The sequence below is a fragment of the Vanderwaltozyma polyspora genome, genomic scaffold, assembly GCF_000150035.1.
Source record: "Vanderwaltozyma polyspora DSM 70294 KpolScaffold363 genomic scaffold, whole genome shotgun sequence".
Taxonomy (NCBI): domain Eukaryota; kingdom Fungi; phylum Ascomycota; class Saccharomycetes; order Saccharomycetales; family Saccharomycetaceae; genus Vanderwaltozyma; species Vanderwaltozyma polyspora.
This window is the reverse complement of record NW_001834570.1, coordinates 1-22,319: the sequence shown is the minus strand read 5'-3', so window position 1 is coordinate 22,319 and position 22,319 is coordinate 1. Positions and strand designations below refer to the sequence as shown.

General features: G+C 32.5%; 12 protein-coding genes across 12 annotated transcripts; 9 read left to right on the top strand and 3 right to left on the bottom strand.

Annotated features, from left to right (window-relative positions):
- Window positions 1-1,807: 1,807 nt before the first annotated feature.
- AFG1 (Afg1p) lies at window positions 1,808-3,352 on the top strand (the record flags this gene model as incomplete). The annotated part of the gene is made up of 1 exon (XM_001642680.1): window positions 1,808-3,352. The coding sequence occupies one exon, from the start codon at window positions 1,808-1,810 to the stop codon at window positions 3,350-3,352; it is 1,545 nt and encodes a 514-aa protein (XP_001642730.1).
- Window positions 3,353-3,946: 594 nt separating this feature from the next.
- Window positions 3,947-4,768, top strand: VMA8 (H(+)-transporting V1 sector ATPase subunit D; the record flags this gene model as incomplete). The annotated part of the gene is made up of 1 exon (XM_001642679.1): window positions 3,947-4,768. The coding sequence occupies one exon, from the start codon at window positions 3,947-3,949 to the stop codon at window positions 4,766-4,768; it is 822 nt and encodes a 273-aa protein (XP_001642729.1).
- Window positions 4,769-5,244: 476 nt separating this feature from the next.
- On the top strand, window positions 5,245-6,381 carry Kpol_363p10 (putative aminopeptidase; the record flags this gene model as incomplete). The annotated part of the gene is made up of 1 exon (XM_001642678.1): window positions 5,245-6,381. One exon carries the CDS (start codon window positions 5,245-5,247, stop codon window positions 6,379-6,381), a length of 1,137 nt encoding a protein of 378 aa, XP_001642728.1.
- A 264-nt stretch (window positions 6,382-6,645) lies between these two features.
- On the bottom strand, window positions 6,646-7,815 carry RML2 (mitochondrial 54S ribosomal protein uL2m; the record flags this gene model as incomplete). The annotated part of the gene is made up of 1 exon (XM_001642677.1): window positions 6,646-7,815. One exon carries the CDS (start codon window positions 7,813-7,815, stop codon window positions 6,646-6,648), a length of 1,170 nt encoding a protein of 389 aa, XP_001642727.1.
- Window positions 7,816-10,107: 2,292 nt separating this feature from the next.
- ERD1 (Erd1p) lies at window positions 10,108-11,184 on the top strand (the record flags this gene model as incomplete). The annotated part of the gene is made up of 1 exon (XM_001642676.1): window positions 10,108-11,184. The coding sequence occupies one exon, from the start codon at window positions 10,108-10,110 to the stop codon at window positions 11,182-11,184; it is 1,077 nt and encodes a 358-aa protein (XP_001642726.1).
- A 189-nt stretch (window positions 11,185-11,373) lies between these two features.
- RRP17 (rRNA-processing protein RRP17) lies at window positions 11,374-12,147 on the bottom strand (the record flags this gene model as incomplete). The annotated part of the gene is made up of 1 exon (XM_001642675.1): window positions 11,374-12,147. The coding sequence occupies one exon, from the start codon at window positions 12,145-12,147 to the stop codon at window positions 11,374-11,376; it is 774 nt and encodes a 257-aa protein (XP_001642725.1).
- A 1,321-nt stretch (window positions 12,148-13,468) lies between these two features.
- Window positions 13,469-14,425, top strand: DFM1 (Dfm1p; the record flags this gene model as incomplete). The annotated part of the gene is made up of 1 exon (XM_001642674.1): window positions 13,469-14,425. One exon carries the CDS (start codon window positions 13,469-13,471, stop codon window positions 14,423-14,425), a length of 957 nt encoding a protein of 318 aa, XP_001642724.1.
- Window positions 14,426-14,703: 278 nt separating this feature from the next.
- Window positions 14,704-15,474, top strand: VPS71 (Vps71p; the record flags this gene model as incomplete). Its single annotated transcript, XM_001642673.1, has 1 exon — window positions 14,704-15,474. One exon carries the CDS (start codon window positions 14,704-14,706, stop codon window positions 15,472-15,474), a length of 771 nt encoding a protein of 256 aa, XP_001642723.1.
- Window positions 15,475-15,589: 115 nt separating this feature from the next.
- Kpol_363p4 (Siz/PIAS RING finger protein) lies at window positions 15,590-17,182 on the bottom strand (the record flags this gene model as incomplete). The annotated part of the gene is made up of 1 exon (XM_001642672.1): window positions 15,590-17,182. One exon carries the CDS (start codon window positions 17,180-17,182, stop codon window positions 15,590-15,592), a length of 1,593 nt encoding a protein of 530 aa, XP_001642722.1.
- Window positions 17,183-18,062: 880 nt separating this feature from the next.
- On the top strand, window positions 18,063-18,710 carry ADE8 (phosphoribosylglycinamide formyltransferase; the record flags this gene model as incomplete). The annotated part of the gene is made up of 1 exon (XM_001642671.1): window positions 18,063-18,710. One exon carries the CDS (start codon window positions 18,063-18,065, stop codon window positions 18,708-18,710), a length of 648 nt encoding a protein of 215 aa, XP_001642721.1.
- Window positions 18,711-19,101: 391 nt separating this feature from the next.
- PET123 (mitochondrial 37S ribosomal protein mS26 PET123) lies at window positions 19,102-20,016 on the top strand (the record flags this gene model as incomplete). Its single annotated transcript, XM_001642670.1, has 1 exon — window positions 19,102-20,016. The coding sequence occupies one exon, from the start codon at window positions 19,102-19,104 to the stop codon at window positions 20,014-20,016; it is 915 nt and encodes a 304-aa protein (XP_001642720.1).
- Window positions 20,017-20,595: 579 nt separating this feature from the next.
- ISN1 (IMP 5'-nucleotidase) lies at window positions 20,596-21,882 on the top strand (the record flags this gene model as incomplete). The annotated part of the gene is made up of 1 exon (XM_001642669.1): window positions 20,596-21,882. One exon carries the CDS (start codon window positions 20,596-20,598, stop codon window positions 21,880-21,882), a length of 1,287 nt encoding a protein of 428 aa, XP_001642719.1.
- Window positions 21,883-22,319: the final 437 nt, after the last annotated feature.

The following is a 22,319-nucleotide window of genomic DNA, read 5'->3' as shown; positions in this document are numbered from 1 at the left end:
CAATAAGAGTTTTGATCTAAAGTTGCGTCGGTCGATCATTTTTCAGTTTCAACCATAGTTTTCTTGAAATTTACAGTAAATTTATCGTAGAGGTGACCTTGGTTTTCTGGATACCGAAAGTTACGTTAGACAATTTTGTCTGGTCGCGCCCGGGAATACCAAAGAGCAGTTGAACGCTAACCTAGCCTAGCCTAGCCTAGCCTAGCCTAGTACGAATTGATAGAGAGCTTAGAGAGTGATAACGAACCTGCTTGAGCCTAGATAATAATATTGAGATGAATATATGCGAACAGTGAGTATAGTGTAAAATCTCAAAGTAAGCAGTTAATGTTTCCCAGTTGTATAATACATGTGATGTGGTTTAGAAGCTGAACGTGGGTATCTGTTAAGTAAAATGCACTTATCCCAAATGTTTATGGAGGCTTTTCTCTTGGAATTGAATTCTTGTTATCCCATTGCTCTCAATTTTTGTTTAATGATGACCGTACATACTTTATCTTTATCGATTTTCCTTACACAGAACTTAATTTTTCATCGATGTTTACAATCTTTCTTTTATTTTTTATTTTTTTTAAAAGCGTTTGTCATACACCCATACATTTTCACCCAACACCTGTACATTACAAGAAGTCACTTGAAATACATATTCGTTTTTGATGATTATAATTGGAAAATATCACATGCCGGATTAAGTCCAAACACCGCACTTAAAACAGTTTATATTGGTTAATTAAGGCAGACTCGTATTTACTAGGCGGCTAATATATACAAATCTGATACTCTTTTAAGAAGAAATAAATGAATATAAAAATGAATAACTTTTTCTAAAGGAAGGGACAACAGTTTCTTACATACAAGGATACTTATTTACTAGTTACTAGATAAACAAGAGCTTTTTATTTAATTGGCCTATTGGATTAAAAGAAACCTTTGGTTGCTAAAGAATGACCAACAATCTTTTCTTGAGTCATCAAGTCCAAATAGAATTTTGAAAACTGAAGTTTTTGTATTTAAAGGTAAAAATGATCCAACTGAACTGAGGTTTCGTGATATTTCTATTTATTACACTGACTTCCCAACAATTTGTTGTAATAGAGTCTTGGGTCGTTTATTTCAGATTACATTCAAAGAAGTAAGGTATTGAATTTGTTGAAATTAGTTTTGTCAAAAAACCCAACAATGTTCAAAATATAGAAGGTAGATTGTTCTGATATAAAATGGAAATTGATTTTTAACATAAACAAGAGAAAACTTCTCGATACATCAATATCTCACCAAGATTTCGACAAAAACTTCAGAATTCATTAATGATTCAGGTTTTTTAGTCATTATAAAGTCATGTGTCTCTACGAATGGTGTAATTTCAAAAGCCTTCTCTATTCACATGTCTCTATTGTTGGAATTATGAGTTGCATGAGGGATGTATTATGAATGAACAAAACATTATATATGTTATTAAATCGTTCATAATGTATACATTAAAATATCTCGCTAGGATTAAATGTTCTATCCCTGTTCTCCTTTAATTAATGGAGCGAAATATAAACCATGACTTTTTTCGTTACTCCGGGAGTAAAACCCACTGATATACCAATAAAAAGCTTGATCTTGTATAGGAACAAGTTTTACATATATTGAATTACTGAAAGAGCCGGATTACATTGAAAATACCGATATTCAATTAAATTTTGATAGCTATACTTTACAAGAGAACTTAACCTTTGCTGTGCTTAAGATTGCATATTTAAAATCTTCAATTAGATTGAAACATTAATAAAAGCAAAAAAAGAAAAAAACATATAGAGTAATGAACTTTATGCTGAATTCAACGACTAAAAGAACACTATTCGGAATATGTAAGATATCTCGAAATAGCAGGTACAAATACAGTAGTATATTGATCAGGTTCAACCATACATCAGGAACAAGTGATGCAGAGAGAACGCCAATTGAAGAGTATGATCGACTGGTGAAATTAAACAAATTGAGAGACGACCAATACCAGAGAGGCGTTATAAAGACTTTAGGAACTCTTTACGATGCATTAAAAACTTACAAGCCACCTGAAGTTAAAACACCTTCTGCATTAGATCAAGTAGGTTGGAAAGCAAACATCTTTCAAAAATTCAAATCTATCTACCCAACGAAGAAAGAATCAATAACAGATATAGGACAGGATATACCTAAAGGTATATACTTATACGGTGATGTTGGTTGTGGGAAGACTATGTTGATGGATCTTTTCTATTCTACAGTTCCTTCACATTTGAGTAAAAAGAGAATTCATTTTCATCAATTCATGCAAGATGTCCATAAAAGATCTCATGAAATTATAAAAGAGCAGAATCTTGATGATCTGGGTAGAGAAAAGGGTGTTGAAATTGATCCTATCCCATTCTTAGCTGCAGAAATTTCAAATACTGCAAGACTTTTGTGTTTTGATGAATTTCAAGTAACCGATGTTGCCGATGCAATGATTTTAAGAAGGTTGTTGACTCTTTTGCTATCATCCAACCATGGTGTTGTATTGTTTGCTACTTCAAACAGACATCCAGATGAGCTATATATCAATGGTGTTCAGAGACAAACTTTCATCCCTTGCATTGAACTTATCAAATCAAGAACAGCCGTGACACATTTAAATTCACCAACTGATTATCGTAAAATTCCACGCCCTGTATCATCGGTATACTATTATCCAGAGAAAGGATTACAGTATGACTCTCGTGAATGTGCTTTATTCAGACAAAACCATGTAAAGGAGTGGTATGATTATTTTTCACAAATTCACATCGACAAGAATCTTGATAACCATAAAGTCGTTGATGAGATTGTTTACAATTACAAATTAACAACGTGGGGTAGAGAAATAAATGTTCCTAAATGTACTGTTTCCAGAGTAGCTCAATTCACATTTAAAGAATTATGTGGCCAACCACTAGCCGCTGGTGATTATTTGACGCTGGCAAATAATTTTAAAGCATTTATAATAACTGACATCCCATTTCTTTCGGTTTACGTTCGTGATGAAGTTAGAAGATTTATCACATTTTTAGATGCAGTTTATGATAACGGTGGAAAGATTGCTACCACAGCAGCAGATAAATTTTCAAATTTGTTTGTTGACCCTTCGGAATTATTAAATGACTTTGAATTGAAACCAATTGAGAAAGAAACAGATACCAAAGAAGAGGAATTACTAGAGAATGATGAATTAGTAACTAAACATGGGTTTACAAAAGAAATAGCGAAAGGTGCTCAATTGTTTGCATTAGATGAAGAAAAGTTCGCTTTTGCAAGAGCTCTAAGTAGATTATCTCAAATGAGTTCAACAGAATGGGTTAGCAAATAATCTTCCAACCAATACCTTCTCGCCTCCTCACTACCCTTCCGTCATATCTAATTCTCAAAAATAGCTTAATATGAACACTTTGAATCTTCTTGATTCAATGTCTTGATGCCACTTTTTAAAATTGATTACGACATTTTACGACAAAAGACTCTCAAAAAATTTAACATCAAAAAAATCAATGGAAGACATTATCAATTTAATGTAACAAAAAAAAATGAATCCAAATGTCATGTATATAATATGTATTACTTATTTACCTACCTATCTACCTACCTACTTTTAACCCATCTTTACCTTCAATCAAATAATCATTGTTGCTTATTTGATACATACTGGTTAGGCAAGTTACCCGAAATCCTAATTTCAAAGGTTTGCTTCGGAACTAAATATAAGTAAAGGAATAGGAAGAATATGCAACTATTGGGTTAATATTTGAGTAAATGTTGATATTAAGAAGGGTAAGGTATTGAATCAAGTTAATTGTGGAGTACAATTGTGTTGTTTTAGATCTTTATTGTATGCTAAGGAAAGTTTGAAGGGATCTAGGGTTGGAAGAAGAAAAAAAGTAATCTAATAAATAGTTAAAAATATAACATGTCAGGTAACAGAGAGCAGGTATTTCCCACCCGTATGACATTGGGTGTCATGAAGACCAAGTTAAAGGGTGCTAATCAAGGGCATTCTTTATTGAAACGTAAGTCTGAAGCCTTGACTAAACGTTTCCGTGATATTACCAAGAGAATTGATGAAGCCAAGCAAAAAATGGGCCGTGTAATGCAAACAGCAGCATTCTCATTAGCAGAAGTTTCATATGCTACTGGTGAAAATATTGGTTACCAAGTACAAGAGAGTGTCTACAATGCTAGATTCAAGGTCAGAGCTCGTCAAGATAATGTCAGTGGTGTCTATTTACCACAATTTGAATCATATATTGATAAAAGTATCAATGATTTTAAATTAACTGGTCTAGGTCGTGGTGGTCAGCAAGTCCAACGTGCAAAGGAAATATATTCAAAGGCAGTAGAGACATTAGTAGAACTAGCATCTTTACAAACTGCATTCATTATATTAGACGAAGTTATTAAGGTTACAAATAGAAGAGTCAACGCCATTGAGCATGTTATCATCCCAAGAACTGAAAATACAATTGCATACATCAATAGTGAATTGGATGAAATGGATAGAGAAGAATTTTATAGACTGAAAAAAGTGCAGGAAACTAAACAAAAACAAACTGCTAAATTGGATGAAGAACTAAAAGCAAAGATGGCAGAAGAAGCTGCAAAATCTGGAAATAACGAGTCCACCAATGAAGAAGAAGCAGAAACGGAAACAGAAGGAACAATGACTATTCAAACAGAAAATGAAAGTACTAATGATCTTGTAGCTGACAATGAGGAAGATGTTATCTTTTAATAACTTGACAATTAATTATCCACAATTTCAAAATTTTACAATTTCACAATTTTAAAGTAACTTCAAAATGTTTTAAAAATGACAAAAACTAAAAAGTTATATATACTAAATTAAGATTAAACACATTGATAAATACTTTATATACCTTCATTTATATCATAATATCATAACATTTCCTATAGGCTCTAATTCTTAATCATCTTTTTAAGCCATCTCATCGTTATTGGATACAAACCAAGTTACCTTGATTCCGGGGAAGTTCTTCATGAATGAAAATATTCTAAAGGTGAAGAAATTGGATGAGTGAAATAAAAATAAATGAATGGTATATATAAGGGGAATAAAACTAGATTAATTTTCGAAGTTTTGTTCTCAATTACAATCTTGTTGTTAATTGTTAGTATTGATTTCAATAGGCCAAGTATAAATTTGGAGTTCTAGCTGGTCTAGTTTTAAAATACCATACAGTAACAGTTATGAAATTATTTTCGTTTATTACATTTATTTTGACAATCGTTCAAGTAACCGTAGGTTTACCATTTGTGTCTCGAAGAGTTTTACAATTATCTGAAGATACTACTATTACTGTCCCTGAATATGAGAAGCTATCGTTGTTAAGAAAGGGCGTCAGATTTATCGATATTACTGAACATGTTGAGTTGCCATTTTTCAACAAGAGGCCTGAAAATAAAGTTGTTCCAACTTATAAATACCCAGCTCTAGTTTCCAATGACCAAATTGTTCAGAAATTAATTGATAATATTGATAAACACTCAATGTATGACAATTTGGCTAAATTCACTAGTTTTTACACTCGTTATTATAAATCAGAATATGGCTATCAATCTGCTCAATGGCTGGAGCAAAAAATACAAAATATTACCAGTGGGTTGCCTGAAAAGGTTTTGACAGTTGAAAGATTCTCCCATAATTGGAAACAATACTCTATCATTGTTAAAATTGAAGGATCAGAAACGCCGGATGATATTATCGTAATGGGGTCTCATCAAGATTCTATGAACTTAATTTTGCCTAGTGTATTGGCAGCTCCAGGTGCTGATGATGACGGTTCTGGTACTGTAACCAACCTTGAGGCATTAAGATTATATGTTGAATATTTTTTGAAGAAAGGTCAGAGACCAAAGAATACAGTTGAATTCCATTTCTATTCTGCCGAAGAAGCTGGGTTACTAGGTTCTCTTGACGTTTTCACTCACTACTCAACTGAAAATAAACGTGTGGTTGCCATGTTACAGCAAGACATGACAGGCTATGTTCAAGATCCTAAATATGAACATGTTGGTCTTGTTACAGATTATACTACAGAAGCTTTAACTAATTTTGTGAAATTAATTATTGATGCATATTTAAGTATTCCATACATAGAAACTGAGTGTGGTTATGCTTGTAGTGATCATGGTAGTGCTACAAAGAACGGTTTCCCTGCCGCGTTCGTTATCGAAAGTGAATTTAGCAAAACTAGTAAATATATACATACCACTATGGATACTTTGGATAGGTTAAGTTTCGATCATATGGCCGAACATACTAAGATTGTCATTGGCTCAATCATCGAATTAGGCGATTGGAAATTTGCCGAATTGAAGAATTAGATAATTAGCTTTTATATTTACTTATCGCAGTCTTTTATAACGTAATGGTTTAATTTAATTATGTGATTCTTTATTTTTTATAACTAATATCTACAGGATATGGGAAAAATACATGAAATTAAATACAAATATGAATAGTTAAAAGAGTTTCATCGAAAGTTTCAAATTAGAGGTTTAGCCTTAACCTCCTAATTCTAATATTGAATTCTCAAATTGAAATAAAATATATGCAAGGAAATCATAATAAAATTGAAATTTGATTGTTCATTGTCTTTTATCTTTACCTCTTGGTCTATCCTTTACCTTCAATCTATTTTGGTTCTTGCCTCTTCTTGTCTTATAACCCTTTGCTAATAGACCCCATGGAGATTGTGAAACCTTGTTAGACTTCGACTTACCACGACCACCACCATGAGGATGGTCACATTTGTTCATGGCTACACCTCTAACTTTTGGTCTTCTACCCATCCATCTGGATCTACCAGCTTTACCTAAAGAGCTGTTTTGATGATCAAAATTCGATACAACACCCATGGTAGCACAAGCTTCTAGAGAAACATAACGATGCTCACCACTTTGTAAGCAAATTACAGCTCTCTTCTTACTAGGCAATTTAGAGATAATACGAGCATATGTACCGGCAGAACGGCAGAACTTACCACCACCAATCGGAGTGATACCGACGTTGTGAACAACACTACCTATTGGAATCATGGAAATTGGCAAACAATTCCCCTTTTGACAACTTCTAACACTCAAAATGGCAGGATCAACTTGACCACCCATTTCTTTAATTAAGTCGTTAGGGATACCCTTTCTGTAGGATTCGACAATATCTCCAGCTCTTAAACCATCACAAGCTAAAATATATGATAAAGTACCTGTCTTATTATGTTTCAACAAAGCGATATGAGAGGTTCTACCTGGATCATATTCAATTCTTTCAACAGTCTGTTTACCTGCTTCCATTCTAGAGAAATCTACCAATCTTAGACGTCTTTTATGTCCACCACCTCTGCTACGAACAGTAATTCTACCAGAATTATTTCTACCACCAGTACCTTTTTTTGGAATTGTCAATTCTTTTACAGGACGACCTTTATATAAATATGGATAAATAGGAGTCTTCCACCATCTTAAACCTGGCGACAAAGGTTTCAATTTCTTCATTTTTGTAATTTCTTTAGCCAGCCTACGACGTCTTTTGACCAGTTCATCTTGTTTTTCTAAAACCATTAAATCTTCATCATTGGGAATAATTTTTAACATTTGTGGAGTAATTACCTTTGGAATTCCGTTAAAATTGAGATCTTTCTGTGTGCTAAATAGCATTTCACTATTATGAAATCCTCTCGAACCTAAACCGACAAACCCAGTACTGGAAACAAATCTAGGCACATTGACCCAGATTTTATAACCGTTCAGAGTAAGCATTGTAAACTGAAACTTCGATCTAACACAGTGAAATTAAATCTTAACGTTACAGAACCAATAATAAAAAAAAAATTTTTTGGGAAAGTCCAAGCTAATTGACAAACCTAATTGACACCCTTTTATCGACCTTGAGATAAGTATTTGACCTTTTTCACTCTCTAATGATGCATTCAATACTATCTTATTGCTTTTAATAACTATTGAAAAATTTAATCGTAGGTTTAAATTTTAAGACATTAAACATTTTTTTCTTTTAGAAACTAATTACGAATCACGTGACTAAAATGAGCTACCGAAATTCAAAGTCACATGATCACAATAGCAATGCGATATCACAACATGGTTAGCGGCTAATCCAAATTTCATTCTTAAGTAGATGACAAAGTAAAGAAAGTAGATACTAAAACCCACATAGTCAGTTTTCAAGTGTTCTCGACATTAAAAATTTCTCATCGACTATGGTAGAGTCTATTTTATAAGTAGACCATTTCTTCGAACATGGAGAAAGGCAAAAGTACGTACATTCTTTCAAAAAATCGTTGCATTTTCTGTCGCCAATAAATAAATTCATCTAATCTTTCCTTTAACAGTTCTTGAAAAATTCTAACCTTATGGGTATAACCTTAGGTTTAAAATACTGACTTTGATTTTATTGTTATTGTTATTGCTTATCTTTATAATTCTTCTTATATGTCAATATCCTGATTCTTTTCCCCTCAGACGCTTTTTGTAATTGATTTTAAAAAACATTACCCGCCCTCATGTTGGACTTCCACGTGACTGAACAGGGTAACTTATGAATGATAATAAACAAAGTGACGGAATGACTCCAATGTCAAAGTGGCCAAGAATAGGATTTGCATAAAATAAGAACAAAGACTTTAATCGTCCTGGAATAACTAGGTATAAAAGGGAAAGGAATATTGCTGAGAAGAATCTTCCTTAAGGTTCACTTTTATTATCAAGGTTAATCTTTTTATGTTTGTTAATTCTATTTTAATAAGACTAAGACAATATTACTATAATAGAGAGCTAACTAAATAAATATCTATATAAAGAGATAGAATTATATACTTAGATATTATATAATTTATCTAAACAAGTTCTACATAAAGCAAGCTCTTTAAGTGAAACTATATCGTCAATAACTGTGTTAATTAACCATTTAAGATTGTACCTAATATATCTATTCCTAACTAGACTAAATATATTACCCTACTTAGATTAGATACTTCACGCGTATATTCCACACCATCATACATCACCTTTCGCACGATACCTCAACTAAAAGCATGCTATACGTAAAATCATGTGCCCTAAAATGATTGGAATTTTCTTCATACTATTACCCGGACAGCAGTTCTGAAAAGTATATAAACTCGATGAAAATTTGTCATTTAAAAGTCAAAGCATTACTACTTTAAAAGTGGAATTACATCTTAATCTCTATCTTCATTAAGATATAGAAGTCAAGGCAAGGCACACCTTTAACCACAGGTGTATGTAGAGATATATGTTGGCTGTAGATCAGATGATCTACGTTGATAGATTTCTTTTCGTTGTTGAAGTTAAATATATACTTCAAAAAAAAAAAAGAATAAATTTTTTTTTTTCATTACTTTTACAAGAGATTAACATGATGACCAAGTTGTCGCCCCAAGCGGATCGACTATCTTTTTAGAAATGACAGACTACTACAACATAGCCAAACACTGAAAATTCTGAAAGTTTTTCCTCTTCGAAAGAAAATTTGTTTTTTGCAATTGACTTCAACGTGTATAAGAAATCTATCAATTTGAAAACAGCACCAACGTTTTCCTTTTTTTCCATATAACCCATATCTATTCTTGCTAATGTAATTTGATCGAGTTTTCCTTTTTGTAGTGATGATTGTAGTAATTCTACATTTCTATGCTAATCATGAACAGATATTAATATCTGGAAGGATTAAAATATAAAAACCCTGAATTTTACCAGGAAAGGACCCTCGACTCCTATTACAACATGTCTTACTCGAAATGGTACTTTCTTGAAACGATATACGAAGTAACCAACTCTTGATTTGTCTCCTGTATATTTTCTGGGCTTTCGTGTTAGTTTCGAACTTAAATAATCGTTCTTTTTCAGTACACATTTTTAACTCATTGAAAAATTCGACATTCTTGGACACCTGTCATATTGACAAAGATGGATTATAAAATTAAAAGAAGTATATTTAAAGATTTTGCATTAATGTTATGGTTCATATAAGGTCAATTGGGTCCCTATCAAACAGCTCTGTAATTATCAATCATGGTTTCGACTGAAGAGATACTAAAATTTGATTCCATTGCAGTTCCAATTCCTCAAAGGTTAAATTTATTAATTTTACTAGCTGTTTGGGTATGGCAATGGATATTGCATGTAATCTCTTCCAAATTGATGGATATATCCCATCTAGTGATTACTAGGAAGCCTGGTGATATTAGAGTATCATATTCTCACGGACAAGTATATAAAGCTTCTCGCCAATTAGCTGTTAGAATGTTAATGATAATATTCCCACTTCATGTAGCTACAATGACATTCTGGTACATTAAGGAAAATAGTGATGGAAGTAGCCAATTATCTAACGGTTTTATGTGGATTGGAGATATGCTTCCATTGATTCAATTTGTTATTATAATTTCAATGATATTAAAGAATTCGCCGGTCGTTTTCTATTGTTGTAAAAGATTATTATTAATTGAATCTCAACCACGTCCATTGAGAACCACTTATATTTTGATTTCTGATACTCTGACTTCTTTCTCAAAACCATTGATTGATTTCACACTATATTTGTCCATTTTGGCCTTTGGAGAGCTAAAATTCAGCCATATAGATTTATTAGTTGCATTATTCCCTGTATTCATTAGAATGTTTCAATGTTTAAGAGAATTTAGAGCAAATCCAAAGGATAAGATGCTATTTTACAATATGCTAAAATATGCATCTAGTTTACCAATTTTAGTTTGCATGTGGTTATTAAGATCCTATCCACACTCCAGTCATTATCATACTAAATTCCAGAAATTCTTCATGTTGATACAATCATGTTACACTTTCTATTGGGATTTATTTAATGATTGGTCCTTAAACTCTATTAAAAACATAAGGGTTGGGAAATCTGTTACATTCCCAAAAGAATATTATCGTGTTTCTGTTTTATTCGATTTTATTGTTAGATTTTGGTGGGTTTGGATTAGTCTAGGTCATTACTTAGGTTTCAATTTTACAACCGCCATGCTTTTTGATGGTGAAATTCAATATCTAGAGATAATTAGAAGAGGTATTTGGGTCATCTTTAGATTAGAAAGTGACTACATCTCCATAAACGCCGAAAAATAGATTTAAATACTATCAATCAATCCTCCAATGAAACGATGCAATAATTTGTTTTATAAAGTAGCACTAATTACACAATAATGACGTGGATTGATATGATAGAATAGATGTATATAATGACATTATAAAATATTTATAAATAAATGGATAGTAATAAAAAAATAATAACATCAGGATAATAGAAATGAACAATTATTTTCTACGTTTGTTAGAATTGGCCTTTATTTGGTTAACCTTTCTTTCGGTTTTAGTTAAATATCTGAACTTCTTCTTTTTTTGTTTAGCCTTTTTCACTTTGTTTTCTTCATCTTTATCAGACATTCCTAAAAATTTAGCATATTTAGTCGCCCTAGTTATGCTTTCATTTAAAATCTTTTCAGCTTTTTCTAATTTAACGTTATTAACCTTTGCCAAATATTCAAAATTATCATTTGGTTCCAAAGATTCAATTTCTACAGTGGTATCTTCACCATAGACCGATTTATCAAGTATTTGTTTCTTCAATATTGGTCTTACTTTATCATCATCTTGGCTTCCTTCTTCTTCTGAACCAAACCCTTCCCAATTTTCATAATCATCATTTTCATCCTTACCTTGTTTTTTCTTAGTCTTAGTCTTTGACTTTGATTTTTTTTCTTTATCTTCATCATCTTCACTGTCATCGTCTAGTTCGCTGTCAAATTGCAGTGCCATGTTTCTTTCGAACTCTTTCATTTTACCTTCGAAATCATTCTTTCTTTCATCACGGATTTTTTTTCTCTCTTCTATCTTAGCCTGTCTCTCTTGTTCCTTAATAAACTCTTGGGCCTTCTTCTGTCTTTGAACTTTACGTTTATGGAACCCAGTTAAGAAGTCTAACCTTGAATCTTTATCGAATGTCACTTCATCGGTACCAAACTTTTTTAGTTTCTTGTTAAGGTACTTTTCACCTTGTGTCAAGATCTGTCTATTCGAACGACCAGACATTTCTTGATATTTACTAAACTATAATTTCAGTATCCAAAATTTCCACTCAACTACTAACCTCGTTATTCTTTGTGAATCTTTCAACTAGCTCTTTGAATTTTTATAAAAACGAATTTGTTCAATTCAAGTTCAACGATATAATATTTGTAAAGGATGAGTTAAAAAAACACACACCATAAACCCAAAACCTTGATCAAAACAACAATTCTTGAATCATAAAGATCCTCCTTATCAACAATTAGGACCTAACTATTGATTAGACGTTACCAATACTTTCTTGTTCTAATATGCTTTATCATAGCGATGAGATGAGCTTTTCAATAATTTTTCAATAATTTTTCATATGGCGGTTTTAAGACGGACGGATTTAATGCTATATAGCTAGTGATCAGACAGGCAGACACACATCTCAGAAGTTTAAAGTGTCTCTATATCTGGGTAAGGACAAACCTGATCCAATATAAATTATAAAATAAAACAAAAGAAAAAGGAATAAGAACCTTGAATTGATCTTTATTTATATGTTTTTTCCCACTCTTCAACATTTATATGCAGTTTCAATCAATCCCAGATTAGCAACCTCATGTCTCAATTTCTTATAGCTAATCTTTATCTTTGCTGACCAATATCTTGAACCGTGGGCTATTGTTTTGAAGATAGAAAATCTTCACTATATATATATCAATAAAGAATTTTGAAAACATCAATAAATGTTGCAACTACTCTTCCTCACCTTTTTTTTCTCTTTGTATCATTTCTCACCTCTTACTCGTCAACCTGAATTAGCATACGGATACTCGTCATCGTTACAATATTCATTCAAACGGATTAGAGATCCTTAATTAAGATAAGATATCATCATTCTAACCATTTGAAAGGTTACTGAGGAAATCAATCAAGTTTCTCAAGGTGTCAATGATCTTTTACACAGTTATTCATCTCTTCCTATTTCACTATCTGTAACAGTTTATTCTGGCGTATTTCGCGATCGATTACGTATATCAAATATATATTTACTACAGATTTAAATACTGCTAAAAGCTATAACCTTGGTATTTTACAATGGATAACTAGTTTTAAAGATTGAAACAACTCCAGTCAAGCAACTCAAGTTAGTGTATTAGAAGGCTTATTTCTTTGCTTGATAGCTACCTAATTTTTTTTTCAAAGGTTGTGGAGGTTTGTTTGGTACAACATTGGTTAAAAACCTGAGATAAAGTTTCCATTACGTTTTATTACAAGAATTCAATAAGGTTGATTTTAGTGATTTTTCTTACTGTTAAATAGGTAAAGAGGATACAGATTAATTAAAGTGAGATAAATGAACTCAAATAAGAATATAAATAATCCTAATACGGCTGCCGGGAGTAGTTGGTTTACGAATATTCCCCCTATCACAAGATATTTATTAACTGCAATCGTCACTATTATTGGGTTATGGAAATTATCAATTATTGGATTAGATAAATTCGTGTATTCCTGGTATGATGTTGTGAAACGTTTTCAGTTTTGGCGTATTTTCACTTCATGTATCATCATCATTCCAGGTACTGCCACTCAAGCATTAGCAACAATTTTGGAATTTTATAATTTATATTCAAGATCAAGTCATTTAGAAACTGTACATTTTAGAGGTGACAAGGCTCATTATGCTTATTATATTTTATGTTGCATGATTATCATTGCCATTAGTTGTTCTGCATGGTTCAGATCATCAAAGGAACAATTCATCTTACAAAGTGCTTTCACCTCCTGTATCGGTTACACTTGGGCAATGGATCATCCTGAATCTCAAATATTATACTACGGTGTACTACCTATCAAGGGTAAATATTATCCAGTAATGGAAATGATTATATCTTTTGTATTTAATGCAGGTGAAAACGCATTTCAATTATGTGTCATTGGTGTCTGTACTGGCTACTTTTTCCAATGTTTAGATACCAACAGTTTTGGTCCATTGTCGTGGTGGTTATTTACCAACAAGAATGCTAGTGAATACTCTATTGGGAGCTTTAAACCACCCAGATGGTTTATTTCTCTTTTCTCTAATCTTGATGGTACCAGAATTAATACTTTTAGTGGAAGAGGTAGTAGGTTAGGAAATGGTTCAAACAAACCAGGGAAGGCTGGAACACCTTACAATCCTAGACTAGCAATATTAAATAGTAAAGACAACAACAATGACAGTCAAAACTCGTTTTCTGCAAGAGATTTCTTTGGAACCTCTGCAGAAAAAAGGAAATTCCCAGGAAAGGGTCAAAAGTTGGGTAAATAATATGTCCAATCCGCATATATAGACATATATATATACTGATAAATAGCTCCTACATTATACATTAAAGATTCTTCATTTTAACTTATTTTAACCAGAGTTGAGTATGTCATAATTAAGCATCGCGTTGTTAATTATGGTAAAATCAATCATATGGAATTGTTAAATATAATGTTAAATAAGAATGGTATTTAAGGTTCAGATAACTAAAAGCACGTATAGTCCATTTAGAGTTTAAGGGTACAAATTCAGGTGAATAAAAGTCTCCCAAGTTGGTATAAATGTCTATCCCACCGTTGGTTGAAGAAATAAACTGGAGAACATATAATCCCAATGTTTATTTTACCTCGATAGATGGCCCATCTACAAGAAGTAATCGAGTAAGCAAGAAAACAGCAAATGCATCAGCTTCACGTTCAACTAAACGTGTGAATTATTCTTTGGCTGATCTAGAAGCTAGGTTATATACTGCTAGTAATGAAAATGAGGATGGTAAAGATAATGATCAAACTTCATCAAATTCAGGTATGTTAGCTGAAAAATATACAGAAGCTCAAATTATCCAATCAAAAAAGAGGTTTATGGAATTAGATACAGAGAACTTTAGCGAACAATCAGAAGTTCCTGGGTTACTTTCAAGTTTGACTGGTATAAGCAAGGATAACATTGAATCAAGCTCAGGCGGAGGTTCTAATATTCGTCATAAGAATAAATTTGATATACCCAAAAATTTGGATTTATCATATAGATCAACAAAACCTACATCTACTAAGCGTAAGAACACCAATAGAATTGTGGCATTAAAGAAAATTTTGACCAGCAGAAGAACTTTTCAATCTTACGCTGATACACTAGACAAAGTTAATAAGCAAATTATATTCAATAATGTCTACAATAAGAAATTTCTAAAGGTCCTACCACTAATCATTATTTGTTCAGTATGCGGTGGTACTAATGGTATATCAGGTTGTGTGTCCTGTGGTGATAAGTTATGTTCAGTAGGTTGTTTCAAGTTACATAATGATACAAGATGTTCACACACCTACCGCTGAAATGTAATAAAGACTCGATAAGAATGCTTTTAACATTACTTAAATCAATATTTTGAAGTAATGAATTAGGTTAGATATGCTATACAATTAATGATACAATTGAAGGAGATGTTACCTATTTATGTGGTCGAGACTTCCCCAGCAACATCTCATGCAGTGATTGAGATTTTTTATCTCTTGGAATATTAATCGTCGATTGTCTCTTGATCGTGGACTGATTTTTTATAGGTGTAGTATTTTGTAAGTTTATATCAGACTCCGAATCGTCTATAGTAATAATGCTAATATCTGGTGTGGTGGATTTTCGTAATTGTGACTTTTTACTCGGTTTTTCATATTCAAGAAGAGAAAAACTATCCGCTGAGAATGACAAAGACCCAAATGTTGAGGAAGGTGAAAGTATTCTATTTTCATCATCTGTCATAAAACTATCATCATTTAATGGTGTCCCTCCCAAAATGTTTGGAACAATAATTTTGCTTTGCTCTCTTCTAGGTGAAGATTCTGACAGTAATCCATTCATAGACAACTCACCCATTAGATTTGGGTCCAAACTCTGGTCAGATGCATGAAGAACCTGACTACTACTTGGGTCATTTAAAATTTCTGTATTGGTAGTCTTACTTACTCTATGGACAACTTCCTCCTCAAAGTTCAAAATATCCAGACTATGAGTTTTATCATTGTCAACACTATCGTCATCGCTATCCAAACAAATAATTAAATCCATATCAGGTTCTTCTGAACTATGAATCATGCTAGATGAATTTATTTGAGTAATAGTTAATGAGTCTGTCGATTTTAACGAATCTGTATCTGAATCAAATATTTCTTCCCAACTACCATCTGAATAGAATTTAACTTGACTAACTTCATCCTCACAATTTTCCAATATATCGCTTACAAGTTCGCAAATCACTAAATCTTCTAATTTAGCTTTTGAACTACAAATAGGACATTTCCAATTAGGAATCTGTGATTGAGAAACCAAATACCAATACGAGTCAAAGCATTCAATATGATTACAAAACTTAGATCTACTAGGGTACTGGATTTTTTTAAACGAAATTGGACACTTTAGTGATAGTATGAATGATGAGGCCAGTATATCACCTTCTTCATCTCCATCTGTAATAAGTTTCACAGTTTGGGAAAGAGGTACAATTTCACTATGTTCCAGTATCTCGAGTAATAATTGATCTGGACTGACACATCTTACAATACAACAGCACATTACATATTCACTCTTTAAAGCACCATGTACAAATTCTAGTTGATTTTGTTCACCATCTAATCTCAAATAATTTGTCAAATCAGCGGGGTTAGTTGTACCCTTTTGATTTTTCAAACCTTTAATATTATCCTTAATAATTTCATTATTGAATCGTAGTTCATTAGGCCATGGAAATTTTATATACATCAGATTATCATCATCAGATTCTATGTCATTTACTTCTCCAGAAAATAAATGAAGTTTATAACCTGATTTTTTTTGTAAAATATTTACCCAATGTTGATCTATTGTAAAGCGTACTGTCTCTGTCATCCTTTCGTTACAAGGGTTAACACTCATTACTGAATCCAATAGCAAACATTCTGGCTCATAAAACGGCGATCTCACAAATCTAAAAGATACAGAACCATCGATCTCAGAAATCGATCTTTCACTGGAGATTATATTTATCGTATGATCACTGCTATTCTTCATTTTAATTTCACTTAGAAAATCTTCTAATTCCCCCTAAAAGACATAGAAACGTCTAAATGTCCCACAGAAAGACACTAGACCCTCTTGAACCTTTCAATCGCTGTATAAGATTCTAAATAACTGATGAGATGAGCTTTAAAAGGTATAAATATCTTCAATGTTTAGGTATTTTCAACTTAAATAAGCTTTAAAAAAATGTCCGTTACCCGGATCTCGTGATAATTAATCGAATCAACTTTAAATAGGATAATTAACATACGATAAGGGTAAACATGAATCATTAACTGTCAGGAAATCTCATTATATTACTCTTCTGGTTTATTTAAAGAGAGAATATATGAATCATTAGAGTTTGATGGAGGTTCCTGAGAAAATTCTGTGATATCTGCTTTTGAACTGCAGTAAACCGATGTCATCGAAGAATAATTCTAATGTAATGGAATTCACAAGATATTCAGAATTTACAGATATGGACAATACTATTTGATCAATAGCACAGAGGAAAACAGGATATAATATAATGCAAAATATCTTAACGTAATCTTATTATACCCTTCAAGTTTCTGTTATTCGACTAATATAATAGCACTGGTTATTAGAACAGAGTCATCGCGATGGATATTTAAAAATTAAAGGTAATATAAAATGAATTAGAATTAAGTTAAAGTTTAAGATGGTGATGTTGTTTATTTGAATGACTCGGGGAGAACGTTATTTTTAAATATAATAGAAATAATAGTTAGTTATCAATTTTTCAGTTTATAACAAGTTCTCTCATCATCTGTTATTTAGGTTTTCGATACAAGCTATTATTTTTGTAAAATAGCAATTGACTTGACTTTTGATCCATAGAGGAAAAGGGTATACCACGAGTGTGACAATGGGAGGCAGAATTACCGTTTTAATATCAGGTTCAGGTTCCAATTTACAAGCATTGATAGATGCTCAAAAAGAAGGTAAATTAGCCAATGGTGAAATTGTACGTGTGATATCATCTAGCAAGAAAGCTTATGGTTTAACCAGAGCTGAGAATGCCGGAATACCAACCCAAGTACATTCTCTATATAATTATACAAAAGAGTTACCAAAGGATGATAAAGAAGGCCGTAAGAATGCCAGAGTTTCATTTGAACAAGATTTATGTGAGTTGATCTTACAAAATGAACCAGATTTAATTGTTTGTGCAGGCTGGTTATTAATATTGGGCCCAACTTTCTTAGCAAATATTGGTGGCATTCCAATTATAAACCTACATCCAGCATTGCCAGGTGCATTTGATGGTACTACGCATGCTATTGAAATGGCTTGGAAAAGATGCCAAGAAGAGAGTGAACCTTTGATCGCAGGTTGTATGGTTCATTATGTTATCGAAGAAGTCGATAAAGGGAAACCATTGGTAGTAAAAGAACTACAAATAATTCCGGGAGAGGAAACATTAGAACAATACGAACAAAGAGTACACGAAGCTGAACATATAGCAATAGTTGAAGGTACTGTCTTAGCATTAAATTCTAATAAAAAAATATAGAACCGCATCTCATTCACATACAATCACGTAGTGACTTTTACTTTTCAATTTATGTAATTAAAATTAAATAGATCCGAGCATCTCATGCACCTAATCAATTCATTAAAACCTACTACAGATTCCATCTACACATCTATTCATAATATCTTGTCACCTTCTTAGTATACTGTTGTCTCTTTAGTATGAACCATCGCTAATAATGGAATTTCAATGAAATTTCACTGAAAAAAAAAATTGAGATAAAAATTGTATCTAAAAATTCTATGATACATAAAGGTGTTAGTTTACAAAGGTTAAAGCATGTTTAGGTAGTCAAGGTGTTAGCTAATATCGTGAATTTGCTGTTGTTTAAGATTTAATTGATTGATTGCCTGAACTTTGTTGGGAAAAGATGGGGAAAAATATTGCAAAATACGGTTACAAAAGTGGTGTTTTACCAGTCACTAGAAATATACTAAAGAAACCTACTGTGAATCAAACAACACTTGTGGAGAAAGCTAATGCTCCAAAGAAGTTAGGTGTCAATGGTGTTGGGTATGCTGAAGGTGTTCAACATCCTAGAGGTTCTACTAGAGTTCAGCGTCCAATGGAATTTATTCATGTTGAAAAGTTAATCAAAAAGACTGTCTCTAAGCCAAAAGTAGAGCATGATGTTTCCACTCCTCAAAGACTTGCCAAACATGAGAAATCTGAGTTGCGTAGAAGATATTTGGCTGAGTCGTTTCGTAAGGAAGAGCAAAGGTTGATCTCTTTGGAGAAGTTGGTCAAAGCAAAGGAGCTTGCTTTGAAAGAAGAACATATAAGGGAATTAAAAGAATTGGAAAAGAGTAAGACTTCTGATTTAACTATTCCATCTTTGAACCGTATCCTAAATGAACCAATGATGAGAGAAAGAACTGAGGAAGAAAAAGAAATCTTAGCAATGAAAAGAGAATACAATAATAACTTAATGGAGTTCAAAGCAAAGGAAAGAAGATTGCAAAACCTAATAAACTTGTATCATATCTCTAATAATTTCATCGTTACAGAGGAAAAATTGTTGAAAGAAATTGAGATAGCATTTAGTTATGAAGGTTCTGATAGATTAAGAAATTCATTGGGTGCCGACTTCAATAAGGTAAGAATCAGAAACGAGAATTCTATAGGTGACTCATTGTTTGGTTCCGTTGGTGGAGGTAGCCATGTTGGTTTAGATACAGTTAAAGATTATTTATCAGGTGAATTGAATGAATTTTCAAAACAAATTGATGAAAAATTTATTCAAGATACAGAACAAAAGAAAATTGACGTCAACACTATCTTATAGATAGCATAAAACATTCAATTAGACATATAAATAAAATAAATATTCCTGTATATATCGAATTATTAAGTTATTTAACACCATATTCTCTTTTTACCGATTTTAAATTTGGATTATGTATAATTATTACAAGGTGGCAGAATCAATCCAATCAATTCTTTAAGAACTTCAAATCAGAGTAGTTTAAAAGGTTTGTTGACTGCTAAATTATCTCAAATTACTTTTATTTCATGATGAACTAGAGAACTTATTTAATTAATGATGTCAGTCTTCCTGTCAAATATTCTCCCCATTACCATTAACCGTATATCAACTTTTTCATTGATTACCCGGATATATAAATAAAGGGGAAGTTCTGGTAGCCCCACTCTCAATATCCCCAACATTCCTATACTATATAATGGAATCGTACATTAAAGGAAACTTTTGTTACAATTGATAAAGATCTCACAAGTTGAAGAGGCACATATTGTAGTATAACTAGTCAGCAAATCAAAGGGACATAATTACTTGTGTTTAAACCTATCCCTTCTACTAGTTTAAATCTTTATTTGAATACAGAGTCCACTGCTTTTTGTTAAAATGTCATCAAAGTATAGAGTTGAATATCAATTGAAGAATCATCGTAAAGATGAATTTATTACTTGGATCAAAAGTTTATTAGCTTCTCCATTTGTTTTACATGCTGTTTCTCACGATGACGATGATAATGTCACCACTGAAAGGGTTAGAAGGCAATATGCTGAAATATTTCAAGATATAGAACTATTGATTTCAAGTAAAATTGAATTTGATGCAAAGAATGGGTTATTAGATGTCGAGGAGAGTAACGAAGGTCAATATGAATTAATTGGTAAATCTCGTTTGAATCAGTTAGTTCCATCTATCGGTCCTTTTTTTACAATGTTGCCTTTACATGAAGCTTTCCTATGGGAGGACTCTAAAAGAGCTATATCCCAAAGAAGAATGGTTGCTCCAAGTTTCAATGATGTTAGACATATACTGAACACTGCTCAAGTATTTCATTTTATTCAACAAAAGAGGGAAGGTGGAGCTGGTTTAAAATTAGTTACTTTTGATGGGGATGTCACTTTATATGAAGACGGTGGGTCATTAGTTGACGCCGACCCAGTTATCCCTTATATGGTCAAACTATTAGAATCTAACATCAGGGTTGGTATCTGTACTGCTGCCGGTTATGATGAACCAACCAAATATGAATCAAGATTACATGGGTTATTAGTGGCAGTTCATAGTTCTACTACATTGACTAGTGAACAAAAGTCGAATTTGGCTGTTATGGGTGGTGAATCAAACTATTTATTTAGATATTATGAAGATGGTGACGATTTTGGGTTCAAACCTATTGATACTTCAATCTGGGTGTTACCTGAGATGAAAGACTGGCAAGATCATGATATAAATGCTACCTTAGATTTTGCTGAGAGAACATTAATCACATTGAAGGAAAGATTAAAGTTACCAGTGGAAACTGTTTTGGTACGTAAGCCTAGAGCTGTTGGTTTAGTACCAGGTGAGAAATCAGACCTGACATCTGGAAAGCCTGTTCGTGTCTTACTTTCAAGAGAACAATTGGAGGAGATTGTGTTAACTATCCAACACTCATTAGAAACGTTTAAGCCTGCTAGACGTTTACACTATAGTTGTTTTGACGGTGGTAGTGATGTTTGGTGTGACATTGGTGGCAAGGATTTAGGTGTGCGAATATTGCAGAAATTCTTTTCACCTAATAATCCAATAAAACCATCAGAAACTTTACATGTAGGGGATCAATTTGCTCCAACAGGTCTTGGCAATGATGTTAAAGCCCGTCTTGCTGGGTTCAACACTATGGATTTCATCTCCTAAGGAAACGTGCAATTTGCTATGGAAATTAACTAGGAGTACTAACCTCCCTTTAAATTCAAGGAATTCAGAAAGAATTGGTTATTTAAACCCTTTGGGGGTTTATATTTTTTTTTATTCCATAAAAGGACATTTATTTGAAATGAATGTGGTTTTGATAACTTTACCAAAGGAATTAAAAAATTTATTATGGCATCCTTTAATTTGAACAAACTGCAAAGCCGTATCTAATTTGGGATGGCTTGGGTACCCTGCCCCTTAAATTTGAACAAAGTTGGCGGTTCTTTAGGCCACACCTTAAAGAAACTTCTTAAGATGAACCTCTAAATTCGATGTTGGAAACTATTTCAAATCTCTTCAAATTTTCTGAGGTTTTCCCAAGAGCCAACGCGCTTTATATGGCCTCTTGCCGGGTTGATACCCACGGTGTTTCTCACAGG